General features: G+C 37.7%; 1 protein-coding gene and 1 pseudogene across 2 annotated transcripts in view; one reads left to right on the top strand and one right to left on the bottom strand.

Annotated features, from left to right (window-relative positions):
• The window catches only part of GAREM1 (GRB2 associated regulator of MAPK1 subtype 1), a 208,741-nt gene that overhangs the window by 51,267 nt on the left and 130,002 nt on the right, over positions 1–27,472 (top strand). For both annotated transcript variants that reach the window (XM_041744753.1, XM_041744745.1), the window contains exon 2: positions 22,258–22,398. In XM_041744753.1, coding sequence (XP_041600687.1) covers positions 22,258–22,398 — 141 coding nt within the window. The remainder of the gene's footprint in view (positions 1–22,257; positions 22,399–27,472) is intronic.
• LOC121472625 lies at positions 9,386–10,410 on the bottom strand (annotated as a pseudogene).

Raw genomic sequence — 27,472 nt, 5'->3', positions numbered from 1 at the left:
AAAAAGAAGAAAAGGAAAGATAGGGTTTAGCTGATTCCCTAATGCCCCTTTCATTGAAGCCTTGAAGATTCTAGTTTTTTTCTGATGTCAAGCTTTTGTGAGACCTATAGTCTATATGAATATACGGGTAAGTAGCAATTTGTGTTAGACAGTTTTGGCTGATTATATACTTATGACCTTATTTTATTTTATTTTTTTAAAGACTTTATATATTAAAAGAGAGTGCACAAGCAGGGGAGGAGCAGAGGGAACAAGGAGGCTCCCCACTGCATGGGGCTTGACTCGGGGTTCAGTTTCCAGACCCTAGGATCATGACCTATGTCAAAGTCAGATGGTCAACTGAGTGAGCTACCCAGGCGCCCCATTTGTGATCTTATTTTAAAGAGATATTTGTATTTTGTCCTTGGTAGTAGATAGAGCCTAGGGAAAAACTTGAGTTTTTTGCATAGTCAAGTAATACCTGCTTTTCCTTTCTTTTCCTTACAGTAGGAGCTAGTGTAGTTCTAATGAGCAGGGCAAGTGCCAGAGTAAAAGGAAAAAAAAAGAGGTTATAAGGTATGAAGATAAACAATAATTAACTAGTGGTGAGTTTTCAATGCTAAAAAAAATGCACTGTAAACTAATGCTTTACCTTTCATTTTTTATTAATATATTGGCAGTTTTGTGGCATTTATGATTCACAGAATGCATTCATCAATGCTCTAATTTCATCCTCACAACAATTTATGAAACACACACCATTCTTTGTATTTCAGTATGAACACTTACCTTCAAGATTATTGTGAGTTAACTAGGATCACACAGCTAGTGTGCCAGGATTCAAACTCTGCTTTTAGGCTTCAAGACCAGTTGTTTTTCTTTTGTTTCACAGAGTTCATCTAAGCTGGATTTGCTTTAGAACTACACTGAGATATACAACATAGGTGAACTGCGTATGTGCTTGTGTGAAATTTGAGCATCGCATTTGTGAAATTGGCAGTGTAGTTCTTCACATCTGGCATTCTGGGATAGAGTGGTTGAAGACTAAATCACTAAGTGGGCTGCCAGTCTTCTGTTGCCACCTCCTGATTTGGGGACCTTGTGTACATTTCCTCAATTAGAAAGAGAAGGCAGTTGGCCATTAGGTTCTCCAGACTCCCTTCTGGTTCTAAAATTCTCTAATTCCAAATTTAATTATTATTCTTCCATTCAGAATTACTGTTTTTTTTTTTATATTTTTCTCAAAGGAGTAGCCCACATTTTTGCATTACGCTTCTCCTAACAGCCTATGCCAGTAATTGATAAACTTTGAGTTTTAGATAGTGTAGCAACAGAATCCCTTTGTAGTGACTCTGAGGAAGTATTTCGTGTACCAGATTCTGTTCTGTAAGAAGTAGTGTCACATGGTGAGAACACACATCCTGAATTTGAAGAGTGAAAAATGACAACAAAATCCCAGTTGCAGAGGAGTTCATTCCGCAAATGGAAATTGAGCATCAGTATTAAGTACTTGGGTTGCTTGAGACCTTAAGCTCCCAGCTTAGCAGGAAGGCAGATACACAAATGTGAAATGGCAGTGTAATTAGAAGGACCCTGGGAAAGATGTGTACAGAGTGCCAAGAGAGAGAAGAAACAATGGCATCTGTGGAGTGGAAAATAGAAGAGATGCACCAGTGAAGACTTCACCAAGAAAGAGGTTTTACCGGAAAGAATTATAGGCCCATTTTAGGTAAAAGTAGGCATGTTCTGAGGAGAAGAAGCCTTAAGGAGACTGTTGCAGAGAATCTCAAATAGTTCCGTTTGTGTCATATGTTAGAGGAGGATGCCATACTGGACAGGTAATCTTGGCGAGCTTGGGAAAGTCTTCTATGGATTTGAGATTATCCTAGGCATTAAGGAGTCGTTTTAAGAAGGCGAGGAGTGAATTTCTTGCAAAGGTGGCAGAGGAGGCAATATAAGTCTCTGAAATTTCTAATTTTGAACGTTGTGGGGGAAGGGCATTCTAGGCAACAGGAAAAGTGATCATGGAGACCCAGGGTAGGTAGCACATGGGATTACGCTATTCTTCATCAGTCGGCCATTATGTGGCCCTTTCATACCTCAGACTTTCCCAATGTAATTGCTGTGGAAGCTCAGGAAAAGTTTCATACTGCACTCCATGGAGTTTCGATTTTTTTCTCTGAACAATGAAGAGCCATGAAAGTTTCCAGGCAGAGTAATAATGACAGCAGATTTGCTTTTGGAAGACTCTAATGGCAGTAAATGTAAGCTAGATTAGAGGGCTCAGAATCTTGACAGAGACCCTCACAATATCCCTACTGAGAGCTGTGGGAGCGTATGTTAAGCCAACAGCAATAGGGATGTAGATAGAAAGGGAAAAGCTGGGAGAGACTGAGTTCCAGGAATGATGACAGTAGTACTAGCTGAGATTTGCTGAGTACACCAGATGTCTCATGTAAGTTCTTGCTAGTTACTGATTCATTTAATCTTCACAACAGCCCTATGAAGTAGGCACTAGTATTACTACTATCTACATTTTACAGATGAGAGAACTGAAGCACAAAGACATTAAATAACTTGGTGAGTTACAGAGCTGGTAAGTGGAAGTTTAGGAATGGGAGCCAAGGCAATCCATGTCTCGAGTCCATACTTTGAATTACTATATCCTGCCACCTCTGAATCAATAAGCATCTCTAAGATGTGGTGAGGAATTAGATGTAGGTGACTATGGGAGAAGAGTCATTGATGATGACTGCTTTGTTGACACAGAGGATGGAGATGCCACTTACAGAGATAGGAGGAGCAGGGAGGGACTTGGAGGAATTACAATAATTTGGGGATAATGTCAAGTTTCCAGGTTCTTGTGGGTCATTCAGCTGGTGACATATGGAATGCAGTTGGGTATACCACTGACCCTTGAACCAAGGGTACCAATCCCTGGTGCAGTCAGAACACCTCCTATAGCATCTGACTCCTCAAAAACTTAACTACTAAAAACCCACTATTGACTGGAAACCTTACCAATGACCTAAAGAGTTGACTAACACATGTTTTATATGTCATGTGCATTACTTACTGTGTTTTTAATAATAAAGTAACCTAAAGAAAAGCAAACATTATTAAGAAAATCCTAAGGAAAATACATTTATAGTATGGTAAAAATGTCTCTCTATGTGTGGACCTGCACAGTTCAAACCCATGTTGTTCAATGGTCAACATACAGACCTGGAGCTCAGGATGGTTCTGTGCTTGACAGTGATGTAGAACAGCTGATATCAGGACAAGCTAATCATAATCACCCGCTATCTGAAGGACTGGATGGAACTTTCTGCCCTTGCTGTATCTCTGCATAGGTACATGCAGCGCAAATGCCAGGGAGGAAACTCTCGGGTCATTTGAGTGGGATAGTCTAAGGAACTCAAGGGCTACCCGGCTTTCTGTAATGAAGACAGCTCCACTTTTTCTAACATTCATGTGTATGAAACCAGGGTGATGAAAAACTAGCAGCTCTCTTGCATCCAGTTTTGGATTCCATCTTTACAATTAAAATAGAAATGTTTTTACAGACCTTTTCCAAGAGTATGTGGTTTGTTGGTGGTCCTTTGAATGCATTAGCAAAATGGTGGGTTTGATCCCAGCCAGGGTGATAGGATCAGGAACATGGAATCCAAAGAGCAGAGGGATCGGGGGGGGGGGGGGGGGGGGGCAAGTGCCCACTGGTAGTAGGATGCATCATCCCAGGAGGTAGAGGTACTCACAAGTTTAAATGGAAGTACACATTTCCTCTCATGTCAGTGGCAAGCATTTCTTTTCAGAAAAAAGAACTCCCTCTCCTTTCCCTCTCTAATCTAGGGTTTAAAAAATACAATCAAAGGAATGTAGCAAAGAAATATTGAAACCTAAGCATAGTATATAGAGTAATAATTTTGAAAGGATTTAAAGCTCTGACAATTATATTCAGTTAACTTTAAAAAGCCTAGTGAAATTGTTGGAAATTACTTAAATTCTTAAGTCTAGACAAATAAGTTTTTGCTACATTCATTTTTCAATGAAATTTATCTGATTATAAGATTCTACTTATCTCGAGTCTAAGTTAACTATATTCTTTTCTTTTGGCCTCCTTGAGATATTAAAAGTAAAGCAGAATCACACCCTCATTTGGCCCTTCCACTCACCTTGGTCAGGGTAACAACTGTTTTCATATTCTAATATCTCAAAGTATAAGTTGATTTTGATTGTTTTTGGCCATAAAATCTTTTGGAAGTTACTGTTTAAATACAAAGTCTATTCATGAAACTCTTGACTTAAATTCTGTATCTGCCCTCTACTGGAATAACTGGCTTCTTTTCTGTATTATCTTCTGTGGTAGACAGAATTCTAAAATGGCCCCTTGATCTCCATCCCTGGTGTTCTATCAGATTATGTCATGTTCTGCGGCAAAGCGCATTTTGCAGATGTAATTAAGGTCCCCAATCAGTTAACTTTAAGATAGAGAGATTATCCTTGGTGAACCCAACCTAATCAGACAAGCCCTTCAAAACAGTTTTCTCTGGCAAGTTAAGAAGCAAAGTCAGAGATAATCCAAAGCAGGAAAGAGATTCAACATGAGACAAGTTCTGCATTGCTCAGAAAAGGAGAGGGCTATGCAGCAAGGACCTGCGAGCACCCTTTAGGAATTGAAGTCAATCTCCAGTCAATAACCAGCAAGAGAATGACTTGAGTTATACAACTGCAGTTGAATTCTACCAACAACATGAGTGAGCTTAGAGGACCCTGAGCTCCAGAGGAGAACCTGGACAGCCAATGGCTGGATTTCAACCTCCACAGAGAACCCAGCCATGCGTGCCAGATTTCCGTGCTATTTTTAAGCTGCTAAATTTGTGGTAATTTGTCACGTAGCCATAGAAAACTAATATACCGTCCCTTACTCCGTTTCTCTCTAATAATGCTGATCATTGGTCTTCAGAGTTGCAGTGTTAGCATCTCTCAAGCTGGCAGTGATGTTTTCCATTTGTTGCCTTAATGGTCACTATGCATTGAATTAAGTAGACTCCAATTTCTTTTCTCAAACTCTTGTCTTTTAAAACCCCGAGCCTGCGGGCACCTGTGTGGCGCAGTTGGTTAAGCATCAGACTCTTAGTTTCAGCTCAGGTTTCATCTCAGGGTTATGGGATAGAGCCATAGTTATGGGATAGAGCCATAGTTTCATCTCCGGGTTGTGGGATAGAGCCCTGCATCAGGCTCCATGCTAAACAGGGAGTCTGCTTCTCTCCCTCCCTCTTTGCCCCTCCCCTCAGTTATGTGCATGCACTCAGTGCTGTCTCTCTCAAATAAATAAATAAATCTTGGGGGGTCCCTGGGTGGCTCAGCAGTTCACCACAGCTGAACAGCAGTTCAACCCAGGGCCTGATCCTAGAGGCCCAGGATCGAGTCCCACGTCGGACTCCGTGCATGGAGCCTGCTTCTCCCTCTGCCTGTGTCTCTGCCTCTCTCTCTTTCTCTGTGTGTCTCTCATGAATAAATAAAATCTTTTAAAAAATTTAAAATAAAAATAAATAAATCTTAAAAGATGAAAATGAAACCTAGAGCCCAATTTTTGGTTCTATCTTATGATTCTCGGTATAGGTTTCATCCTGTGGGGGAAGGTAGGGAAGGCCTTAATCTTTCCATATTTATATTGTTGAAGTGACATGCTTGAAGCTTCTGTTCCTTTTCACTTCGTGGTTTAATTCTTGGTGATGTTACATCATACTGTAGATGTTTCTCACGTTATTCATTGAATGGAGTCTGCTGCTCCCATTTCATATGTAGAAAAACAAGCAAAAGAGCAATATGTGACTATCCCATAGCAGAGGTGGGATGGGGACCTAGAACAGAAGGAGATGTGTGGGATGTGCTGGTGGGTGTTTATAGTACCCAGCAACAAGGAACAGTTGAGTGACATGAACATTGAAGTCCCACTAGTGAAGAAAGTATCTCCGTGTGACTGTCTCACTTCAGGGGAAAAGAACACATTATATGTGTGATTGTTCTATTTTGGTCTCCTTGGTTTTATTTGGACCCTCTACCTAGTATTTTCTTTGGATATAGAAAAAAACACTGAAATGGAAGGAAATATTCTTTTTATTAAGTAGTGAAATAACATCCTGGACACTGGATGGTCCACTGAATAATCTGTAAAACTATTTCTTAGATCTGGAAGGCAGAAGGGGATGGCATAGCTAGCTTTTTATATTCATTTTTAATGTATCCACATTATTCAGGTAAACTTCTTTAACTGGGTTTGCCTTTGAGAAAAATCTAGTATACTTATATATGCTTACATTAGATTCTACTTATCAGTCTATCTGGGCAAGCTTTAGAATACTTTGAGTCATTTGGTTACATTCACAAAGTGATTCACTATTAGACCTTGGTCGGGGAACTCCCCACATTTATTAAGTTGAGCTGTGCTAACCCTTATTTGTTAACATTGTGAAGACTTCCAAAATGTTACAAAATTTAACCTATTTTAAATTTGCAAATATAGACCTTTTATCTATAATTGTCAAAGTAATTTTGATCCACTAAAACAGATTTTTTTATTTTAAAAAGTATATGTACACATAATACACTTGAGAACCCTTGCAACTGTATCTTGCCTCTTCTTAAGCTAGTTAATAAATCCATGTCTCAGATTATGCATTTAGGAGATGGTCCTGTGTACAAAGGACTCCGTGTCAAGGTGGTTTTCTTTATTATATTTGCCTTGGAAAATTGTATTAATAATTTATATGTAAGGAACATAGTTGATTAGGGGATGTAAGTAACCACAATACCAATTTCATTCCTGATATTTTCCAGTCAGTCTCTAGTCTCTAAACTACTGGTATTTTGGGTTTTGGGTTTTTTTTTTAGATTTTTGAAAAGAACAGATGGTTTTTTATTTTGTTTTCCAGTTCTGTTTTGAGAAGTTGCACCTTATAACACATGCTTTGCATTTCTTTTAGGGCTACTATATATCTGTATAATCTGGTCAATAAAATTTGATGATCTTATTTTTCTTAAGTCTTTGTGTCTAGTATTTTATCACATGATCTTTCATATTAAAGTGTTTTTATTTTATGTATTTTGAAGTTATAGAGGCAAAGTGTTGTCTACCTTTTGCCTTCAGGGCAATGTACCTGGAAAAATTAAAAACCCAAGTCTTAATTTTGGTGTTTGCATTTTTCTTATTAACCTACTTTTATGTGTACAGAGAATATTTGAATTCACTGTTTTTGTGCATTGGTACTAGATCATGAGATTTTCAGCAGTGGCATATGTTTAAATCTTTCTTTTTTTCAAAATCTTGTTTGGTTTTGCTTTTTTAAGACTATATGCAATATTTTTAGAAATCTGCTTAATATGAGAAAATTCTAAAAATTGTCAAATATGTAATTCAGATATTTTTCTTAAGAATATATCTCCTGGCATAACTTTAATGGCAGTGAATCATTATTAAATTTGATTCTTTAGTATTTTATGTTTGCTTTATCTGTCATGTAATAAAGTTCAAGGGGATCTAGATCAAATTTGAAACCAAAAATGACAATGAAAATCCCACAAGGTGACCTGTGGCTCAGTTTATCCTCTTGAAATAAATTGTTGGCTTTAACATAACATTTACACCTGGTAAATATCACCCCTCCGTTTTATCGGAGTAGAAGTGAAGTATAATGTGCAAAGCATTGCACATTATATTTTCTCATTGAACAAAAAAACTGCATTATGTACCTGAATCAGGCTGATAAGGGAGAGGAAACTTACTGAAGAAGAAAATAAAACTAAAGTCCTATGTTTCATGAGCTTTTTATCTACAGGTTACTATCCTGAGTTCTTTTATTTATTCTCATTTAGTTATTTCAACTTACTTACAGTTTTATTACTCTCATTGTAAATGTGAGAACACCCTGGTTCAAAGAAATTAATTTGCTCACGGTCATATAGTTAATAAGTACTAGAACTGCATTTACCTAAATCTGGCTTCAAACCGTAGGCTATTTCTGAGAGTTCACAGTCTCCCATGTAACTTATGGAGTCATCATATATGCTTTTAAATAAGTGGAAACAAAGAATATGGGGGCAGGAGTGGCAAGAGCCTGGAAATGTGTCTGGTGATTTGGCTTTTGTCCTCTCTCAGGTAGCTTGATGTCTGGGAAGATCCTGAAACAAGGCCTGCTTGCTTCTCTGGTTCTCTCAGTTGTTCCTGATCTCTGAGTGATTTTTTTTTTTTTTTTTTTGGTGTGAACATCTCACACAGTGTGATAAGTACCTACCTCACACCAACCAAATTCATCATCTTATATTCACTTCCCAGCACTGGAGGACACACTGGTATGTCAGACTTATTGAGAGAAGAATGTCCAATACTGTCCTTTATGGATTGCCAAAGAATCATTTGCCTGTGTCAGCTCTCTGATATAAATCTGAGTCTCCTAGCTCACCTGCTAGAAATGTGATTCCATGGTATTTGCCAAGCACTGTGCTAGATTTCATATATTTTAAATGTTTGTAGAAATACCGATACTACAATTGCTCACCTGTTTTTCCAAAAATCACTTGGCATAGAATTCTTATCTTTTAAATATTAAGTTCAGTTCACTATTTCAGAGCATAACATTTCAGATTTGACTTAAGTAGGCATACTTCTGTTTCATACAGCAGGTATCTATTATTCCTGGTCAATCTGTTGAAAAGGAGTCTTTTGTCCAAGGGTTCATTTGAAAAGAGGTAATGATATATCCCTAATCTCTCTCTCATTTTAAACATCTTTCTCTTTTGTTTCACACATTTCTTTTTGCTTAGATTTCACTGTGAAGTTCTTTGACATCATTACCACTTAGTACTTTGTCTAAATTAATCTCTAGTTCCTTTTCTTCTTGTTGGGATTTCACACTAAACCATAAAATGAGAAAAACAACAATTCTTTCACTTGCTTAGAAGCCAAGACTACAGTCTTTGGGCCTTTGAATAGAGTATTCATCTAAAGAAGGGATTTTAGGCAATGTAGGTTTCTGGATGTTTGTTTAGGGTAGGAAGTGATCAATAGGAGATACCGAAAAAATAACCTTTTCTAAATGCTCTTTCATCGAAGTGTTTAAATGTTAACTAAGATGTAAGTGCTTGATTTATACTTAGAGGTATTTGATGTGAATACTCACCAATTTCTACCCAAGATTGTTCATTCATAAAGCATTTATTATACACCTGGTCTATGCCCAGAAGTCTTCTGGAATGCAAATATGATCTAGTTGAGGAGATAAGAAGGTTCCTAGTCATTCAGTATATAGCACTCAGGTGAAGATAGGTGCTATGGGGATTTATTTATTAAAAAAAAAAAAAAAAAAGCTCTGGCCAGTTTTATTCAAGAAAAATTTTCTATGGTTTATTTTCCACCAGTCTGTTCTGGCATGCTTCTAATGGCAGCAGAATCACCTGGATTAGCGATAGCTGGTATGCATACACTGTAGTATTTCCCACATGCTGTACCCAATTCAATATTATTGCCACTGTAGTGATGGTCATCAGTTTTGGTTAACATGGTGTAGTATTCTTTTTCAGATTTCCTAAAGGCTGCACAGTTGTTGACAAGGATGACCAGTTTTGCTTTGCTGTGTCCGATCATTTTCAGAGTCTGCTTGTATCCCAGCCTGTTCTTTCCACTTTTCGTAACATGTCAGAGCCTGGGTTGATCGACGCCAGCGACCTTTTAATCTTCTTTGTGGCCACCGTCTTCCTGTCTTAGGTTCAGGAAGGTGCCAACTGAGAGCAGCCTCCAAGATGGCTGGGAGCAGGAGAGAAAAGAGCTGCTATGGAGATTTAAGTCCTCCCTTAGCATTTGCTTTATCTTTCTAAACTTTTGATACTTTTAGACAGTAAAGGAACTGGACACCACTTTTCAATTAGTCAATATGCTATGACAGCACATATTTGTTTTAACTTAATCATAATATTTTCCAAAAATAAAAATATCCTGGAGGCTTTCAAGGAAAGAAAACCTCCCTGATGGAGTTGGCATATTACAGATTCTGCTTTAAAGAATTAAGTTGCTTTCTTTTACATTCTTACACATTTTCAGAATACAGGCAGCTACTAGCATGGATGCTAGAGTTTCTGTACTACAGGCTCATAGCCAGAGTGAGATGCAAGGGGAAGAGTTGAGAGTTCTAGATCTTTATTCTCCGTCATGGTCAAATGGATGCATACCTGGCGGGATGTGGAGTAACTTCCTTTCTGTGGTACCTTCCTTGTGCTATCACTGAGGTACTTGATGCTGATGTTAATTCTCCTATTGATGGTAAATTTTAGGAAAGTTGTTTCATCTGTATTCTTCGTAATGTTTTTTGTCATTAATCTAAAAACATTATGTTTCTCTCTGCATTTACTTGATACCACCCCATCTAGAGCCATGCCCCTAATATGGTTTCATAAATAATTGAGAGCCAAAGCTCATCATATATGTTAATTTAACCATTCAAATGTGAGCTAACATATAACTCCTATCTGTAATTAGATAAAAATAAAAAGTTCTATTAAATGCATGATAATGTCTTTAGTGATTTTTGAATAATAGTCTTGTCTTTATGAAGTAAACCTGAATTGGTAATATAGCCTCTACAATCACAGACTAGTTGGGAAGTTTGAAAGAAATGATCAGAAGCATAATATTGAGGAATTCTATTCCTCTGAACTCTGTGGCATTGTTCTGAAGTTTAAAAAAAAAAAAAGATGCCAGACATTGCTCAGATTTTACAACCAGGAACTAGGCTTAGGCAGTACTTCCTTACATAGGCACCTTTAATACTATTATTTTTAATAAAAGATTCTTTTCCTTTTTGAATCTAGTTCATATATTTTGGTTGTATAATGAAGGTACCATAATTCTTACATTATTTTAATATTCCTGTATCACTTTAGCCTTAAGTTGGCTTGAAGTCACAGAGACCCAAAGACAAAAACTACAGATTGGCATGTTGCCCAAGGAAACCAGGTTTCTCTTCAGTTGTTGCTATGTAATGGACTCAGTTCTGGGAGTAAGTACCCATCAGAGTCCAAAATGATCACTACCATTCCTGTTCCAATAATCACATTGACATTCCAACTATCAGGAAGAAAAAAGATGGAAAAGAATCCTCTCTAAACATGCATCTTGTTTACCACTTATGTTCAGCAGTGTGCTGGAGACTAGCCAGGGGAATTAAGGACAGAAAAATAAACAAACAAAAAAATATAGCATCTAGACTGGAGAGGGAGAAATAAAACTATTTCTATTTGCAGATGATATTAACTTTTATAGAAAACCCTAAGGAATCTGCAATAAACAAACCAAAACTATTAAATTAATGAACAAGTTCAGTAACATTTCAGGTTATGAAAGATCAATATATAGAAATCATTTGTGCTTCTCTACACTAGCAATGAACACTCCAAAAATGAAATTTAAAAACAGTTCTATTTGTAATACCATCAAAAGGAATAAAATGCTTAGGAATAAATTTAATGAAAGAAGTGCAAGCCTTGCACACTGAAAACTATAAAACTTCATTGAAATAAAGATCTAAATAAATGCAAAGATATTCCATGGATCAGAAGAGTTAAGATTATTAAGATGACAGTTCCCAAAATGATACATAGATTGGACATAGTCACTATCGAAATATCCTAGCTTGCTTTTTAGGGGGCAGAAATAAACAAGCTAATCTATAGAGCTCATATGGAAATGCAGGGGGCCCAGAAAAACCACAACAATCTTGAAGAACAAAGTTGGAAGACTCACATTCCCAATTTTAAAACTTATTACAAAGCTACAGTAATTTAAGACATTGTGTACTGGCATAAGGGTAGAAATCTCCATACATTTAAGATGAAATAAACACATTTGAAATAAACCCTTATACTTTCTGTCAGTTAATTTTCAACAAGGAGGCAAGACCATTCAACTGGTGCTCTGACAACTGGAGATCCACATTCAAAGGGCTGGACCCTACTCACAGCATGCACAAAGAATAACTCAAAATGGGTCACAAACCTAAATGTCGGAACTAAAAACTATAAAATATAGACCTAAATCTTCATGATGCTAGGTTAAGCAACAATTTTTCACATATGACACCAAAAACAAATGACAAAAGAAAAAATAAATTTGACTTCAAAATTTAGATATTTTGTGGTTTAAAGGACACTATCAAGAAAGTGAAAGGACAGTCTCTGTAATGACAAAAAGTGTTTGCAAATCATCTGTCTGATAGGGAGCTTGTATCCAGAATATACAGACAACTCTTATAACTTAACAATAAAGACAAATAACCAAATTTAAAATTGGGCAAAGGATTTGAATAAACATTTCTCCAAAAAGATATAGGAATAGCCAGTAAGCACATGAAAAGAGGCTCAACATCACTCATCATTCAGTAAATACAAATCAAAACCACAGTGAGGCATACTTCACCCCCACCAAGATGACTATAATTAAAAACAGGGATAATGACAAGTGTTGGAGAGGAATGTGGAAAAATTACCATGTGACTTAGCAGTTTCACCCCTAGGTATATTTCCAAGAGAAGTATGTCCACAACGTATGTACACACACACACAAAAAAACTTGTTCACACATGTCCATATCAGCAGCAGGCTATAATACCAAAACTGTAAATAGTCCAAATGTCCATCATCTGATGAATGGATGAATATAACATGGTATATCCATATACTCAAATATCATTTGGCCAAAAAGGAATGAAGTGCTGATTCATGCTACAAGATAGATGAACCTTGAAAACATTATGCTAAGAAGCTGGACTCAATAGGTCACATACTTTATAATTCCATTTATATAAAATGTCCAGAATGGGCAAATGTATAGACACAGAGAATAAATTAGTGGTTGCCTCAGGCTGGGGTGAGAAGTAGGGTGAGGACTATTAATGGTTATGAGATTTCTTTTGGGATGATAGAAATGTTCTATAATTAGGTTGTAGTGTTTGCACAACTCTCTGAATATACTAACATTGAATTATAAATTTTGATCAGTGAATTTTCTGGTATAGGAAAGATATTTTTTAAAAGTAAATATTAGAAGTGGCACATACTGTTTCCACAATTTTCTGTTGGCCAAAACTTGGTTACACTATTGTACCTATATGGGAGTAGGGATATTGAAGGTGGAAACAGTGCTCTGTATTCTGGGCAGCCATGTGCCCAGCTGACAGAAGGGGACTATGAGTGAGATATTGGTAGACATCTAGTAATTTCTGCCACCTTCTTGTTAAAGGTGAATCATAACAAAAACTGCTACAAGTTGTTGTCATTAAGCCGATAGTCGTTCTTGATGAAGAGCTTCCTATTAACCTGAAATGATAATTTTTTGTAAAGATTTTATTTATTTATTCATGAAAGACACACAGAGAGAGGCAGAGACACAGGCAGAGGGAGAAGCAGGCTCCACGCAGGAAGCCTGATGTGGGACTCGATCCTGAGACCCCAGGATCATGCCCTGAGCCGAAGGCATACGCTCAACCACTGAGCCACCCAGGCGTCCCAATAATCTGGTTTTTAAAAAAGGTTTAGATAGTAAGAGAGGGTTGAGAAAATAGAATTGCCCTTATTTTTTGTTGTAAAATAGAAGATAAAAAAAGAAGAAGAAAAAAACCTTTTCATTTGATCTGATAGCTCAGTGTGTCAATTTGTAGGGACTCAATAGTGAAAAATGACTGTCAAATAATCATGAGTGATGCTTTATTGATACCAGCTGGGTCTATGACCCTGGTCTGGTAACAAGACAAGAAAAGTCCCTGGCACCCAAGAATGCCACAGTCTAATTGAAGAAAAATAATGTATATGCCTAAAGTATTAAATGACACAGGATAATTTATATTTCCTACAAAATGCAAAAAATCAGATAATAAAAGCTATGCAAGTTTGATAATCTGAGAAAACCCTGTAAACCGAGGTATCTGAGGACAATAAGAGTAATGTAAGAGTAATGATACTTTTGGAGAGCTTACTAGGTGGCTGACACTTTGTAAGCACCTGATAAGTCTTATCTTGCTCCCTTCTCACAATAAGCGAAAGACCAGAGTCACCCGGTAGGTGATGTCTCTCCAGGGCTTGTGCACTAAACTGCCTGCCTCAGTTGTGCTCTGAACCCAGGCTGCCCAATAGGATGCCCGAGATTTCAGGACACTGAAGGTTTCTGGACCCCAGTCTCAGAGATTCGAATTTCAGCAATCTGGTGTGTGCTCTCACCCTCCCTGCCATTGGAGTTGTTTTTACAAGTCCCTAGAGGATTACAGTGACTGTTCAGCTCAGAGTTGGAACCACTGTTTTCCTTGGGGCTGCAGGTTCCTCTCCTTACACACGAGAGATGATCAGCCCCTAAAAATAGAGCAGGACCCGAGACAGCAGATATGGTCTCATTTTAGAAGGGGTTAGAGCTAGATGGCAGCTAAGCTCAGGTAGTGGCGTTGTCTACTGTTCCTACCCTCATCCACCCGCCGAGGCTTTTCTCTGTTCCACAAGATACACCTTAGCGTCACAAAATGTTGTTGCTTAGAAATGGACTGTCCTGTTAAAGCGGATGAATGTTGAGATGCAGGTGCATGCATATCATTGGAGGATCATGCTAGTGTTCAATATTTGGAGTAGGGGGGATGCTATTGGGGTGACTCTTAGGTTGCTAACAGGTATTCATTGTGTCTGCCCAGAACTAGGACATTGATTTTCCTTTTGCTTTCATGATGTCTGTGCCAGAAGCTTTATCTTCTTTACTCCTTACTACACTTTTTGAGAAGCTCTCTTATCAGGTGGTTTTAGATGCCTTTATTTGATTGATACCTATGTCCAGTCCTTCCTCTCCGGTCCTTCATTTTCTTCTAATACTTCAACCATTAGGCTAAAAGCAGTTTCTTCGCTTCTTCCTAGAGTTTTCTTTTCCACTGGCAAAATTTTGTTTTTTTTTTCAGTTTCCATTGATTTCAAAATTACTACCTGTACTCTAGTGGTTTCCCATAACCACATCCTCCCTGATTACTTTATAATTTCTCTATCTTAATTAGTTGCTAATTAGTTAATTCTTTTAGGATTTTCCTCCTCTTCTATTACTTCCTTTTTAGAATACCTTAGTGCTTTTTCATTGCAGACAACATTGTAATTTCATGGTTTCATGATTGCTTTTTAACTGTCTTAGAGCAATTTACTATGACATCATTTCTTGCTCTCCTTTACCTCCCTACTGCCCATAGCCTTTCTTTATTTGCCATGTCATTTGGATTGTAGTTCTTTGGGACAGTATGGCAGTGCCATGTTCTCTTGTCACAGTAAATATTGTTTATTTGGAAGACAATAGAGTAACTAGAACCTTACACACTGATAATGTTTGAAGATGCTCACTAAGTAGCATTTAATTATACCCCTCAGCTTATGGGATAAAATGTAACTAAAAGAATGAGGAAAGGAATTTTTAGTCTAAGCTACCCTGGCAAATTCAAGCTTGCATTTATGAAGAATACTTAGAAGGAAAAGCCTCTGTAACAGAACCTTTGTGATCACTATAATCAGAAGGCTTTGCTGGCATTGCAGATCATGCATATTGATGTTTTAGGTAACAGAGTCTAATACTGAAACAAAAAAAAAAAAAAAGGAAAACTATAACATCACTGGCATAGTATCACCTAGAAGTGTATTTCTCATATCCCAGCTCCGTCTGTAGTGAGGGTGCAGGCAGGCGGTTTGTGCCACTGTGTATTGATTAAGGAACTCAGACTGTTGGCAGCCATGCTATCTTCAGGTTGTTCCAAGGTCTTCCTGGGAATCCATATTCAGCCTTTGCCCAAGAAAAGAGTGGAGAGGATGGGTTGTGGGCATCTTTTATGGATAAGGACAGGAAGTAGGAGGTGTTTCTGCTCTTACCCCACTGTCTAAAACTCAGTGACATGGCACCACTTAACTGCAAGGGGAGTCAAAAGAAGAGGAACGTGTCTGGTAATCAGCCCCTGTCACTTAAGGTATTTTTTTTTTTTAAATGGAGAGGGGAGAGGGAATTGCAAAAAGGTGATCAAAAGGTACACAAACTTCCAATTATAGGATAAATAAGTACTAGGGATGTAGTGTACAACATGAGGACTACAGTTAAAACTTGTGTGATAGACAGGGAAGTTGTTAAGACAGTAGATCCTGGGACACTTGGGTGGCTCAGCGGTTAGGCATCCGCCTTCGGCTAGGGGTGTGATCCCAGGGTCCCAGGATCGAGTCCCACATCGGGCTCCCTGCATGGAGCCTGCTTCTCCCTCTGCCTATGTCTCTGCCTCTCTCTCTCTCTCTCTCTCTCTCTCTAACTCTCTCTCTCTCTTTCTCTCTCTCTCTCATGAATAAATAAATCAAATCTTAAAAAAAAAGATTTTTTTTTCCTGAGGGTTCTCATCACAAGAAGAAATGTTTTTTCTTTTTATTGTTTCTACATGAGATGATGGATATTAACTAAAACTTAGTGTATAGTCATTTCACTATGTGTGTATGTCAGACCATCATACAGTGATTTATGTCGATTATTTTTCTGAAAATAGTTTTCTGAAAAAAAGTTTAAGTTGTAAGAGAAATGAACTGGTTTGAGTTATGCAACTGACTCAATAGGGTTTCAATCTACATGAAAAGGGTTGTAAGATCAAGTCAACACGTAATTAAAATGAAACAACTCTATTAACAATGAGGAGGTAAAACACAGCGTTGTCCACTTGACTGGCTTTCCTTTTAACATTAGTAAGATAAAACAACACACAATTGTTAAATTAGATTTGTAGCAAGTAGTAACAGATACCATAAAACCTATTAATTTACTCATTGATAGATTTAGCTTCAACATAAAAAGCAGTTTATATCCGTAACAGATAAAAACAATGCCAGGTTTAGTAAATCTGATTCTCGTTACACATGTATTAACAAATCAGATTATTTCAATGAGGCCTCATTAATCAGTCAGCAAATACATGAATATCCACCACGGACACGGTTCTCCTGACATGCTGAGAAGAGACCAAGCTAAATGGGGATAAAGGCATACTTTAAAAAGAAAGATAATCAGCAATATGAGTTTGTATATTTGCTATGCAAATTGGAAAATCAGGTATTCTGGAATTTGAAAGGATTAAAATTGCACACGTTCTGTAGAGATAGAACCCAAATTGTTGACCAAGTCTGTTACTCTGGTGTGAAATGCCAACAGGTAAGAACAAAGAGACACAGAAGTGGAAAATCAAAAATTTATTGTAATTTATTAATTGCCAAAATCATAGCACAACTTAGGGAATTTTGTGAAATCATATATTTGTTCTTTGTTACATGAAGGTAGCAGGAAAACAAACCAACGTGGGTGTGTGTCTGTATTCTCTGGATTCAGCCCAACCTTAATAGAAGACTCATCAGCAGTGAGTTAACAGGTTTAATTGCAAAACATTATAAATGTCATCCAAGTACATCATACTTCATATTTAAAAATAAAAACAAATTTAATAGAGATTTGGATTCTACTATGACAGACATACAAGTTTCTGAACATACCCTAAGTAATCCATATATAGACAGTATAATTATGCACTAATTCAGTATATTCAAATGTAATGAATTCTATTACAATTTAAACAAAGCTAAAAATAATTACAGGCAGCATAAAAATAAAAGATTCAATGGGGGAAAATAAATAAATATAAACATTTTTATATTTGGATATTAAAAAAGCAAAACAAAACTATGAGGCATTGAGTCTGGGCTACGTCATTGCATTGCTGTGGATGTTAGTAAGACAAGGTAGTTTAGAGAGGATCTTATCTAACAGCATTTATGGTCCTGAATTATCTTTGTTCCTTAAACTTTATAACCATGATCCTCAAAATTGACGAATGTATAGACCAATTTCAAAAGGAAAAAAAATGCCTGTAATTCCCACATTATTAAATTATTTTTAGTGTCATTTAACTATACATAAATATTAAAATATCAGTCCAGGTTCCTCCTGCTCTGTGCTCCTAAAGAAATTTATAAATTTAGCATGGAATATTAGCAAAAGTACAAAATAGCTACAGTTCAAATGAAAAATATTCATATCAGGAAGACATTCATGAAGATGACATTTGAGCTAGTCGTTCAAGAATGGGTATGTCAATAGTGAATAAATATGGATTGGGAGATAAGACTCAGGCAAAGGAAAGAAAGTGAGAGGCCCAGAAGAGTGTGCCACAGAAAACAGGTTTTTTGGGCTCTAGTGAATGGTTGGAGGGTATTGGTTTTATATTCTGTGGATAGATCTTGAGGGCCTTGAATATTGACCCAAAGACTTACTTATTCTGTATGAATGAGAACCACTGAAAGCAGATGTGAGTAGAAGAATAAGATGAGCTATGCTGTATTCTTGGAAGTTTTATCTGCAGCAGTATTTAAATAAATTGACAGAGTGAAGAACAAGAGATTGAAAACCCAGCCAAGAGGTTAGCTCCATGAGAGCAGATACTTGGTTCAATATTATATCACCAGGTTCTAGATCATAGCTGGTCCTCCGTGTTTGTTGGATGAATGTAGAATGCCTGAATGAATGGCATGGGGACACCCAGGTAGAAAAGTGTAGAAGATAAAGTCTGGATGAGGAGCTCAGAGTACAAGTTGGTAGCTGAGAGCATGGATATGCGAGTTGTCCATAACTAATTGAATCCCTAAGGGGTGTGTAAGATGATAAAGGAGAAACGGTGAACAGGTTAAAGGTAGAAACTTGAGCAACTCCTGGTGTTACAGCTAATTGTAAAAGGGGGAAAAATCTATGAAGGTAACAAGGAGAGATCATAAAGGTATATCAAGAGATGATAGTGACCCAGCAGCCAAAGGAGCAGAATTTGTGCATGTCTGCCTAATAAATTTTTATTTTAAATTTTGAATTTGATTTTTTTTTAAGCAGACTTACTTTGAAGAATTCATGGGCTCTAGTTTTCCTAGTGTTAAAAATGATTTTAACGAGTGTATAAGACTTAATGTTGAGGGGGTCAGGGTCAAACCAGGCAAGTAAACTATATCCCAGAAGCATGCTGGATCTGGGGAAATTTCAGGATGATATTAACATATTTTGGAATTTAACACACGTTTCTTTTAGGCTTCTTGTTACTACATCTTTGAGCTAAATATATAAGTTTTAGCATGTTATATATATGTATGTAGTTATATATGTGTAGTAGTTAAGCAGCGGGATAATTATATCACAAAAATGTTTACTTCAGGAATTCATTTAATGTAGTGTCTCTATTAGTGGCCTACCCTAGGACATTTTAAGTGATTATATTAAGTTTTGTTTCTAGACAATTTTTGTGAAACTTCTTTTGCCTCAAGTAGGCACATGGTTCATTTGTTTAAAAAAATAAAAAAAGATATAAGCTCAAAAACAGGCACTGGTTTCTTACTATTTCATAGCTTCGAAAAGCATTCTGGATCCTCTTGATAGAGTGTTTACTACATCAGCTAGCAGTAGGATTTAACATTAAATTTTCATTTTGATTAACTTGACTGCAATTGTTTCTTGGCTGTCTCTGTAGAGCTCACTGCGGAATAAAATTAAAACAGTTTATGATATAGCAGTTTAGTTGCAGAAAACGACATTTTTCTTTTTCCCTGAATGGTGGTGTGTTTTCCCTAGAAGGTTTCTACATACACCCCATGGGTCTGATTTCTCCCTTCTCTGATCGAGCTTTTATAAATAATATTGCCAGGTTAATTTTCCTAAAGCAGAGCTTTGGCCATCCTCTCCTGCCAAACCCTTTTCTCCTTCCCCATTGCCTCCCTCCTTTCTGAGCCCAGCTCATCCATGAATTTAGGAACAGCCCAAAAGCTATATATTCCTCCTGAGGTTTTCTTGATCTTCTCTGCTAAAGTTCCCGTCTCCACTCCAGATTCCTTATTCCTCTTGCATAGCACTCATCATGCCCTACCTTACATAAAATTACATGTGAACATCTCTCATCAAGAGGATGCCAGCTTCTTGAATGCAGGGACCAAGCTCTTTTTTCATTTTTGCCCACTCCTCAATGTACATGTTAAGTATGTGCAGTTCTTTGTATGCTAGTTCTCCATCAATAAAGCTGTTTTTAGAAAAAGCTAAACAAATAAGTAGATAAATGTTTGTGAGATAAATGAATGAAAAATATCTTAAAAGGACAATCTTGCAGACTACTCTTCTTTCTCATGTACGCTACTCCTGATCCTCTTAACCCTTTACTTTTTTCTTTTTCCCATAGCACCTTTCATTTTCTAATGAATTCATAATTTATTCATTTTTGTTGCTGATACTGTTTCCTCCTTCCTTTAGTGAGACTTATTGCTGAGGGTCATTTTCTCCTTGTTACTTGGATTATTGTTGGCAGTTTACAAGGCAGAAGTCAGTGTGGTATTGAAAGAACAGGAAGAGACGTAGAGGGACCCCAAAGTCAGTTTCTGCTCTGCAGCGTTAGACAAGTTTTGTAACTGCCTAAAGATCACTTCCTCATCTCTAAGAGGGTAATAAGACCTATATTACAATGTTTATATGAGGATGGAATTCTAGGGAGAAAAAACTTAGAGTAAATAAATTTATAGCTGATGTTTCCTGATACCTCTTAACATCATATGACATTTGGTGCTACACATTTCTCATCACTGTCACTATGTATCTTCACAACTACCCTGTGGAGCAGGTACTATTGTTATTCCATTTCACAGATGAAAAGAAGGGGTTTCTGCCCGAGATCATACAGTGGTGGGAGGCAGAGCTTTGACTAGACTAGGTCTGTTGACTTCAAGGGCCGTGCATGTGACTCCTGCCTGCCGTTTATGTGCCCTTCCCACCCTCCTGCCTCCTGGTCAGGAGCCTCAGGGTAGGCTATATGATTTCTCCTTTGGAGGAGCCTTTCCAGATCTTTCTTTCTTGCTCCCGCATGCTTGAGGGAGATGCGGAGCGCTCATAAGTACCAGAAGCTTCCTTGGGAGGATTTTGTGAACCTGGTCTCCCAAAGTGTGAAGGGTGGGGAGTCTGGTTTGGCAAGCCCCCCCTGGTTAATTGGACCTCTCATTTCTGCTAGGGTACTTCTACTTCCAGATCTCCCATCCCACCTTCATCTTCACTCCCCAGTTGTATCGTCTGCAACAAAGATAAAATATTCTTGCATTAATACTGTTTTGAAGATTATGGGCGTACTGGATTGGAAACAGATTTGATGGCTTATGATTGTGTTAACCAAATTGATCATTACAGCCTCCTCTGCTTTTTTGTATTGCAAAAGTACTGAATTTTTTTAAGTGAACTATAAATTCCCTTTTAAAACACACTGTTACACACTGACTCTTTTGGTTATTGCAATATAATAAACATCAGAAATAAGAAAGGCTAATTATATTCTGTATAAAGAAATTAGCCTATTCAGGTATTATTTGAGCATTTAAAATGACTAAACCAGGACTAATGAGATGGATCGTTTCAGCATCTAAAAAATACATTTTTATAAGTTTCAGGGGATGAATTTCTCTTTTGAATAATATATTTGTCATTGGTTCAGATGCTAAAAATGTATCTCAGAAAATAGCAAAATAAAAAAATAATTTCCTCTGCATGCTATAAAGTTTCATTATTTTTAATTGATTGGGAAGCTTGATAGGGGGCCAGAAAAAACTGGCAAAATATACAAAATTTAAAAGGAGATACTGGCATTTAATTTCAAGTACTGTTTCAACAGAGAGGTTTATTATATATTTTTGGTAGTTGCATTTTAGTGATTAAAAGCGTAAGCCTTAGAATCTGTCTGACTTAGGCCTGAATCCTCACTTTCCTGCTTATTAAATCTGTGGGCTCAGACATATCACTTAACATTCTTGACCTTGGTTTTTCCCACCTGTAAGAAGGAACAATACGTGCCTCATACTATTGCGTCACATGAAGTAACAGACGCAAAGCCTCTGATTAGTGCCTAACATACTGTTGGCACTTAATAAATGTTTTGTTATCCTGGAGTATATTCATTTGGATTAAAAGAGGTTTTGAAAATATCTTTGCGGATAAGTGGGAAACACTTTTATGGAATCCTGTGTGCAACTGTCAACTTGTAGAATGCCTTTCTAGTGCTAATTTAGAAGCAAGCTTGTGTCCTCTTGGGATGAACTATCAGTTTCTGCATTAGGGACATTTTAACTAACGAAATTTTTATTGCAGAGTATGGAGCAAGCAGATGCTGATTCTAAGTTATGCAAAATTATCTTTTCTAGGAGAATGCATAGAAGGGCTGCGGGAAAACGAGTACCTTCTGATTCACTCGTGCCGTCAGTGGACCACCATCACTGCCCACAGCCTGGAGGAGGGGCACTATGTCATTGGACCAAAGATAGAGATTCCAGTACATTATGCAGGTAAAACTCCCCTCAAGGGGCAAGAGAGGCAGAGGAGTGGAAATGCAAATCTTTTTGTCCATGGTGAGAAAATAGGACTTGTCTATAAACCAGAGTATGATGACTTAGAAAAAGAACTAAACACTTTTTTGTAGTTATTTTATTTATCAGTGAAAGTTTTGTTTTGTCATAGGTATTTTTAATTAATGCATGTAGTTACATGTAGATTCTTACCAGATATTCATAAAATGAATATTTAACAAACACAAAGAAAGTCTCTGTAGTATCTGAGCTACAGTCTCCAAATAATCCTGGACATAACTTGGATTTTGCTTTTGTGAATGGTTTTACAAGGTGCCATTTCACATATGAGCGCTGTGGTCTGGCTTTAAAAATATTGGATTGGAAGCTCAGATTCCTGGCTGTGTCCCCCTTTGCCACAATGCATTTGGAATACAGGCAGCTGAGGTGCTCTCACTGCTTTAGTTAAATCAGGGTGAGAGCAGCCATTTTGCCTCAACTTTGAATGCCATTCAGTGAAACTGACTTTTACTGAGTATGTTCTAGGTGCCGGCACTGTCTGGGAGTTCAGGATACTTCTAGTGGTTTGAATACATTTTCAATTGTGCTGTCTTATAAATGCAATAAAAAAAAAAAAAAACGCAACCATGTTATCCTATACTTATATCATTATGTAAAGGATCTTGATTTTTTTTCTCCATAATTGGTCAGTTTTTCGAATTCTGTAGGAGAATGCTTTAACCAATTACTTATAAGTTTTACAGCCCTCAACTGCCATTATGTTTCTCAGTGAAACCTTTATAACACCTAGAGAGTTGCCTATCAGGAAAAGGGACCTTGCTGTGGTCCCACTGGCTAGAATGGCAGCAAATGGTAAGGTTCAATATTTTTTGAATAAATGAATAGTTTAGCCTGCTTTTTGATTTGTAGGACAGCCTTCAATTGCCAGTATGTCCTCAAGATCACTCAGCTTCTCAAAAATTCTTACTTAAAAAAAATTGTAAGAAAGAATTTCTCTAGCCTGAAACTTTGTCCCCTAGGATTACATTTGCTGACCATAGGAGTAGCCTTCATGGAAAAATGAGGAATGAAAGCTGCTGAATGTGAGGTTGGGAGTCAGGCCAAAGGGACAGAGACCTTCTGGCCTGTCCAATCTCTCCTGCCAAGGGTCCCATGACAGGTGAGGTCCGTGCTATTTTTAGGAGGCCCAAACTCCCAGTCCCTGTTTCTTCTGGAAAACTGATGAGAAAGGTATAAAACTGTGCTTCATCACACAGGCAATTTTACCTATTGTGCCATATTCTTGTAGCACATTGAATTTTTTAATCAATGCAGTCTTCCCAACAGAATGGTTTCATTTGGTCCTTTACTTAAATCTCCTTAGAGTCTCCACACTGCCACCAGACTTCTTGGCTTGTTTCTTAAAGTTCTAGTCTGCTTCTCCAAACTTACCTTTTCTACTCTGAAGAGTGAACCTTCCATCTAGCTAGATTGGTTGCCTTGCTGTTCTAGATTGGTCGCCTCGCTGTTTGCTGGACATACTGGATACTTTTCCATTTACGCCATTCCCCAGCTAGAGTGGCCTTCCTCAGCCTTGCTGTTATCAGGGCCTATCCTTGCATCCCTGCTGTCCCTGTGTGGTCTCTGTACGTATTTATTGTGTCTCACATTCCTTTGGTACAGGCCCCAGTCTTTGTTCAGTTACCTTTTCCTGGATATACACATCCACTCACCAGTTGGGACTGTACATTCCTCAACAAGTGAGACCAATTCGTTTTTAACTTTTTTAAAAAATTTAATTGCAACATAGTTAATATACAGTGTTATGTTAGTTCCAAGTGTACACTATAGTTATTCAGCAATTTCATACATTACTCAGTGCTCCTCATGGTAAGTGTCCTCTTAATCCCCTTCACCTACTTCACCCCACCCCCCTCCCCGCCTCCCTTCTGATAACCATCTGTGTTCTCTGTAGTTAAAAATCTGTTTGTTCTCTATAGTTAAGGCAGTGAGACCAATTCTAAAAAACCCTTGTGAATCCCTTAGATCTGTAGACAAAAGATATAATTCTTTATTGCCATAGATTCTTGATCTAGGAATCTCAATCTTAGCTACACACTGGAATCTCCTAGAGAGCTTTAAAAATAACTAGTCCCCAGATCCCATCTCCAGAGATTCTGCTCTAATTGGTCTTGAGTGTGGGCTTAAGGATGGGCTAATAAGGATGTTAAATTATGTAGTTAAATTATGCAGCCAGGGGTGGGACCCACTTTCCTGGGATGGGCATTCACATTGTAAGAAGAAAAGATTTCCCCAGGTATTTGTACATATTTTATTGTTTTGAACATTTCTTACTAACAGCCATTCAACTTCCACTAGGAAGAAAGAAATGGAATGTTCAACGGCTTACTCTTTATCTGTAAGGAAGATGATGGTACACTTAACTGGGAAATAGGGCACCAGAGGGGAGATGAGTGAGGGGATGGGTTAAGCAGATGAGGGGGATTAAGGAGTGCACTTGTCATGATGAGCACTGGGTGTTGTATGGAAGTGGTGAATCACTGTATTGTACACCTGAAACTAATATAACATTATATGTTAACTACTCTGGAATTAACATTTTAAAAAATTTTTAAAAGATGATACTTATTTTAAATGAAAAGTTGAGGTCCCAAGACTAAAAAGAAAACATGAACTTTTAGATTAGACCACTTCATGAAAGGAAAGAAAATATCGTAAAGGGGAAAAAAACCCTTGAAATAGGACTGTCTTATTTTCACGCTGCTGTAACAAATACCGTGGACGGGGGAGGTGATAAACAGTTCATTTCTCAGAGTTCTGGAGGCAGGAACAATCCGGTGTCTGGTGAGGATGGCTGCCAGGTTTCCAGGTGGTGGTCGTCTCGTTGTGTGCTCACTTGGTGGAGTGAGAATTCCACTGTCTCTCTCTCTCTTCTAAGGGCACAAATCCCATTTGTGGAGAGTAGGACATTTCAAAGTAGGAATAATCCTTCTCTAAATCTCCCCACCTCCATCCTTGTGTAGTTCTTGATTTCTATCTGATTGGGTTTTTACCATGAAAGTGACAGAACGACCCATTGCTAACCAAACCCCACTATTGCTGCTTCTATTTGTTGTCTTTCTACTGGAAGCAGAGCTTTTCTTTCTCATTTATTTATTTATTTATTTATTTATTTATTTACCTGTTATTGAATTATGGATTCCTATTTCATTCAGTGGGTCATAATATATTCCTGTCCCTTATATATTTTGATGTTTTCATTGCCCCACATTTAGCCATTTGGGTCCAGCTGGCCCATGTATCTCTGTGACATACCCCCTTCATTTTCCAAGCACGTTGTCCTTCTTTTCTGGCCAAGGTAGCAACCATTCTCTCTGTCAGTTTACTCTTGCAGCTGGGGACCCTGCACTGTCTTGCTACAGGCAACGCTCCTCACTTAGTGTAAATAGTGTCCCTTGGAGTTGGGCAGTGCACAGCCTGGGCAGCCAGATGCAGCTCTGTTCACACACATTCTGGCATATAATAAAACTCTGCATTTTTAGGAACTCATAATTCAGAGTGCCTTTCCCTTATTCTTCATCAGAAATTTTCATGAAATTTCATGAAATTCCTCATAAGAAAAGAAATAATGGCATAAAATTTTGAGAAAAGAAAAATATGCTTTGAACTTCTTATCAGAGCTGTGTTCTGATACAATGGTAATAAGAGTTGCCTCAATTCTGAATTCTAAAATTATTAGATGTGCTTTGGAAAAAAATAAAAATCTCCTTCATTCTGGCAAAATCACTTTTTCATTTTGGATAAGAGTTTTCTTGGTATAACAAACAATTGATTCCAAGGGAGAGAATGTGTTCAGTCAGCATCACATATTTTGCTAACAGCAGAGAAACCACTCAAAAAAAAATTGGCATAGTGTTTAGAAAAGTGATTGCTGCTTTCATACAAATTTTATTCAAAGGACATCACAAAGAAATTGTATCTAAACTTTCTGACTTCTCACTGTGCCCAAAAGGGCAAAGATTTCCTAAGGAACATACAATGCAGAACTCAGAATTTTTTTGCATTCTGCATACTCAGACCATGTAAATTACTGCTTGGCACTTCAAAAAAAAAAACTTCTCATTCACCCTGCATGTATTTCCTCCTTCCCCACTCCTTATCTCTCCTGACATAGTAAACCAAAAAACAAGTTTATTTAAAAAGTTTTTTTTAGGGGTGCCTGGGTGGCTCAGTCTGTTAAGCATCTACTTTTGGCTCAGGTCATGATCCCAGGGTCCTGGGATCAAGCTTGGCTAGCAGCAAGGCGCCCTGCTCAGTGGGGAGCCACTTCTCCCTCTCTCTCTGCTGGCTCCCGCTGCTTGTGCTCTCTCCCTCTCTCTCTGTCAAATAAATATATAAATATAATTTTTTAAATAAATTTTTAAAAATTATTTATTTTTTTAAAGATTTTATTTATTTATTCATGAGACACACACACACACACACACACACACACACACAGAGGCAGAGACACAGGCAGAGGGAGAAGCAGGCTCCACGTAGGGAGCCCAACGCGGGACTCCATCCTGGGTCTCCAGGATCATTCCCTGGGCCAAAGGCAGGTGCTAAACTGCTGAGCCACCCAGGGATCCCTAATCTTTTTTTTTTTTTAAAGCCGAGTGCAACTTCATTATAGCCAAGATTTTGTAAAGATGATTTTCACTTTACAAATCACGTTTCTCTTCAGATTCCTTTGTCTCTGCAGCTTGACTGGTCTGTCAGGCAGACACAAGGTGGTTACTGCTGAAACTGTACCTTAGGATTCCTTATTTATGCTGACCTCTCCTAGAACATTAAACTAAATTTAGTATTCACAATCTGACTTTTTTTTTTTTTGCCTTTAAAACTATTGTACATGTTAGGTTCCACAAAAACCTGGATATGCCATAGCCTCTGGAATTTCATTTACCTCCCAAAGCTCTGCATTTCCAATCTATGCAAAGGAGATTTACTTAGGAAATGTCATGAAGATTCCTTGTGACCTAACTTGTGTCAGTGACTCAACACCTTGCCT

Source organism: Vulpes lagopus, chromosome 1, assembly GCF_018345385.1.
Source record: "Vulpes lagopus strain Blue_001 chromosome 1, ASM1834538v1, whole genome shotgun sequence".
In the NCBI taxonomy this organism is placed as follows: Eukaryota; Metazoa; Chordata; class Mammalia; order Carnivora; family Canidae; genus Vulpes; species Vulpes lagopus.
Note: the sequence above shows the minus strand (reverse complement) of the source record. Positions and strands in the feature narration are given on the sequence as shown.